Here is a 4,612-nt window from a genome sequence, read left to right on the forward strand (position 1 = left end):
AAAATAAGGAATAAACAGGTTATGGAAAGGAAAGATCATAATGAAATTATGACAATGGAGTTTTTTTCACAATGATAATCACTATGATAGAAAACACTCACTATAAAAGTTTCAGGATAATTAACTTATCAATACCATGGAGCAAATCTAAAAAGTGGAAGCAAAGCATAGATGTTAGTACATTATAGGCATTAAACATAACCATACATCACACACAAGCCCTATTTGAGATTTGAGTACACTAGGCATTACACATAACCATCCATCACACATAAGCCCCACTTGATAACCTCTAAAGGTTATCAGACAATGAATTACCAACTCCAACCGATGAGATAGTGAGCTAAAACCTTAAAAGACATATACAACCGCCTCATGCATTTGCAAGAATAATCACCATTCAAGCTCTAATTCATTTTTATGAAACCTCACAACAAATGGGCACCACACTCTTCCCTGTCAGGGAGGTACCTCATAATCTCCTATCTCTGTGCATTTTCTACAAGGATGGGATTTACAGCAGATATACTTAAAAGCCACAACTTTATTGTGGTTGACTAATTGTCCACAAGTGTGTTAAAAGCTTAAACACTGAATATAATTTACTGATTCGAGTGACTAATGTGCATTGTCTTAGAAACTGTGTTAGTGTTTTAATGCATTTTCTGTGTGTACACTCTTTTATCTGGTCTAATGTTCAAAAGCTGTATGATGTATACTTTCTGGCTTTGTCATGTGGGCTCTCATCAACCCCACTCCTGCGCAGCTTGCATTTGTACAAATCTGTAAGCAAATTCCTAAAGGCATTCTCGATATGTCGATGATTGCAGGGCGAGTTGAGTAACACATAGCAGACAAACATATCCTGGAGCTCTTGGAGGTCTTTGAGCCCCCTCCCAAGCATCATCTCCAGCATAGAGTCATGGAAGTCCGAGTACGGATCATGAGAATACTTCACCACAGGGATCGTGTCCTTCATCCATACCCCACCATGAACACAGTGCTCATCACCCGGTCTCAAAAGCTTCGGGCTATGGCCAGTCTTCTCACCATGACCAGCTTTTCTTGCCTTCCCTTTGGCCAAGTGCTCCTCCCTCTGCCCTGGATTTGCAAACTTTGTCGAGCTTGCCCGCTTAGCTATCTCCTCTCTCTTTGTTGAGCTTGTCCGATCCATGCCCAGCCTTGAATGCTTCCTGATATTCCTTGGCTTGTTGCCACCATCCAATCTAGTAGGCTTATGAGCATGTGCAACATCCCATCTCGCCATCTTTGGAGTACATACACCATCAAAATGGACCAATTTTCTGGAGCCGGTACCATCCAAATTCGAAGAATGCGTGCTTTCTAGCTTTAAGAAATCTGCAGGATCACTGCCATCCACCTGACACTTTCTATCCTGCGATGATTGATACCTACGCCTCCGTGAATCGAGCTCTGAAGGCTTAATTTGATGCTTTCTTCCCAGTGATTCTGATCTCCCCCTAATTGGTTTCAATTCAGCCAAGTCCCCTTCTGTCACTGGATATAAATTTGCAGGCACATGCACATCTTTGATGGCGGTGGAGGAGGCACAGCTGCAGCCATGGAGCAAGGCAGAAAAGGCCAAGAGGCAGTTACTTTCCTCCAAGACTACCGACTCAAGCCGTGTGCGGGCACAGAAGGGGCTCAGGGTGCGGGCAATGACGGCGTGTGCTTGGATGCGCTTCCGCAAGGAAGAGAGCTTTCTCAGCTTGTCTTTGGGCTTTCTGCTGAAGGCTCCAAGGGGCCAAGGGATCAGTTTCCCAGAGGAATCAGAGGCTTCTTGGGCTGCCATGTTTCAAAAAAAGATATGGCCAAACAGGAAAAGGGGGAGAGCCAGAAGAACCCAGAAAACTGTCGCTGCTTGGATGCAGACTACAAAGCCGGATTAGCGAGATGGCCTACTTCAAGAATACATATCAAAATTGAGATGAAAGGGGGTGATCACTGATAAATCAGAAACAGTGATCCATTCAACTATAGTCGATCAAAAGCAACTGAGATGAAAGAGGGTGATCACTGATAAATCAGAAACAGTGATCTATTCAACTATGATCACTGATAAATCAGAAACAGTGATGCATTCAACAATGGTCAATCAAAAGCAGCAAGGATCAATCGACAGCGATCAATCAAAAACCGTGATGAGATGCCTCTGCATCCATGGTGATCCCCCGGGCTCTCTCTCTCTCTCTCAGAGCAGATATTAGGCGGCCATGTTGGGCCTGCAGACCTGTGAGAGAACTCAGGTGACAGAAGCATAGACCAATAAATATCAAACAGGAGAAAGAGGGCTTCAACATCGAAATACAGTAATATCCTCTCTCTCTCTCTCGCTGTCTCACGTATATTTTGGAAAAAGAAAGTTCCTAAATCTGGAGTGCCATCAACGAAAAGATCGTAAAGAGCCAAAACGGTGGCCTTTGGGACCCATGGAATGTAGGTCTTTCTCAGACATCCAACTGCAAAAGCCTCTTTTGCCCCCATCGATTCCTTTGCTCTCTAGCCTAGCACAAGCAAGCCACCATGTAACCTCTCCCTCCCTCTCTTTTATATACAAAGCCATTTAGGGTGTGTGCACAATTATTTATATCGAGCTCATAAATGCACTCACCAATGCTTGGAATTCACACACATCCAAACACTCAACACATTTCTCAACATCACTAGTTCTGATATGGGAGAGCTAAGTGGCTTGTCGGAGTTGGTTGAAGCAATGTGGGGAACAACTTCCTCTACGACAACTCCTTCAGCAAACCAACTCCCAACTCTCATTCATGCCCCTTCTATCATAGCTCAGTAGACCAATAATTATGTCACATACTCTCTCCCACCCCCCCTCTCTCTCATATGTATGGAACACACAAGATGGCACCTTTGAATAAATATCAATATCAATATCCACATAATATGCTTCCTTATAGCCCCTTTCCATGAAGGGGAGTATAGTGGAGGTAGAATAGGTAATGAGTTAGGCCAAGATAGCTAGATTGAGAAGTTCATATGCATGGAAGATACCTTTTTTGGACAAAAGCCACTAAGAACTCAAATGTCAAAGTTCATAGTAAGAGCACAATCATACCATGTCTCAATGGGAGGCAGAGATGGGTCAATCCTACTCTTACCTAGCCATGCATAGGGACAAATTTGGTGGGAGAATGCCTTCGCATGCAAACCCCAACCCCACGTCCAAGTGGTGGCACCCCACAAAAGCTTGAGAAAAGGGGCGTGTTAGCTTCATCTTAAGAGTGTTATCCAATCAAAACACTCATTACATTATGGCTAGAGAAGCCAATCAATAACATTAGTCTAACATTGTCTCCTTCCAAAAGCCAATTCAAGTGTAGCACCTCCTTAAAGCTCCCACACATAACAATTGTATCATTAGGATAAGCTTAGCTTCCCCTTACAATTTTGCTATCCCTACTTCCCTTAACACAACAAGGCTCTAAGATAACGTGAGATAGAACTTAGATAACTTCATTAAATATGTCCTTGTCATTTTCCACTATTTGCACCCCCTTGTATGGGAGCAGCTCTTATACTCATGCAATTGAGTGCTACATGCCCATGGGAGTCACGTAGGAGTCCTTCCTTCCCTTTCTACACTTTATATCGTGTCAAAAAGCAAAGCACACACATCATGCCACATAACCAGGCATGCATGTGAGTGCACAAACCCAATATCTTCTACAAAGTTGTGCACTAAACTTAGTCATTATTCTCGAAAAGGATGGTAATGCAATCTTTAGAAGCCTTTATGATAGCCTCCACTTTCATACCCAATCTAAAATTCAAGGCATTCAATCTCCCATTAACAACAAAAAAGAGGTTCTTTGGAATTTGTTGCTAGGCTTTTGAATACTATTGGATAATGGAAATTAGAAAGGAAGCATTGAGAAGGAATGATAGTTGTGCTAGAATAAGGCGAAACATGCAAGGAGTAATAACATTGGATAATGGGGAGAGAAATATATAAGGACGAATGGCAAGTATACTAATATAGTGGAAACATACAAGGATCAATAACATAAGATCATGGGATTTCAAAAGGAAACATACAATAAAGGAATGACAGTTGTAAATCTATCATGAGAAGTGTGACATGATGCTACTTCACATATTAATCAAGACTCTAATGAAGAAGTTTGTAGCTAAAGGTGCTCACAACATCACATCATTGATTTTGATGAGAAATGCATTGTATTAAATACAATCAAACTAATGGAACCTTATAGCTTTTTCCAATTAATACCTTATGAATTAATAAATCAATATGAGTTGTTTAGGGAAATTCAACCTTTCCTTTAGCTACACTAGGTACAACCTCTAGCTATGTTTAATAAGAACACATTGTTCTAGTACTACAAAGCTCATCAAAATGGTACTACTAAGTACACTATGAGCTCACTCCAAGCTATACAAGATATGAAAACACAAAGTGTGCATATCCTCCAATACTCATATTAAATTGACAATCAATTATCTCACTAGCAAAAAGTAAGGATAGACCAAATGGTATTTAAGTGGTTGTATTATAACAACATAGTAATATGAAAGAATGATACATATGGAATAGAGTGGTTTGTTGTAC

General features: G+C 41.2%; 1 protein-coding gene across 1 annotated transcript; it reads right to left on the minus strand.

The window, feature by feature from the left end:
* Window positions 1-373: 373 nt before the first annotated feature.
* On the minus strand, window positions 374-2,362 carry LOC148022169 (uncharacterized). The gene has a single exon (XM_087696708.1). The coding sequence runs from the start codon at window positions 1,811-1,813 to the stop codon at window positions 698-700; it is 1,116 nt and encodes a 371-aa protein (XP_087552834.1). The 5' UTR covers window positions 1,814-2,362; the 3' UTR covers window positions 374-697.
* Window positions 2,363-4,612: the final 2,250 nt, after the last annotated feature.

This window comes from Lygodium microphyllum, chromosome 17 (genome assembly GCF_053477565.2).
Source record: "Lygodium microphyllum isolate KBCC chromosome 17, Lygodium_microphyllum_v1.1.10, whole genome shotgun sequence".
NCBI lineage: Eukaryota > Viridiplantae > Streptophyta > Polypodiopsida > Schizaeales > Lygodiaceae > Lygodium > Lygodium microphyllum.

Bases quoted from the DNA above. Each gene is read 5' to 3' on its own strand.
- LOC148022169 (XM_087696708.1), bottom strand. From the start codon at position 1,813: ATGGCAGCCCAAGAAGCCTCTGATTCCTCTGGGAAACTGATCCCTTGG.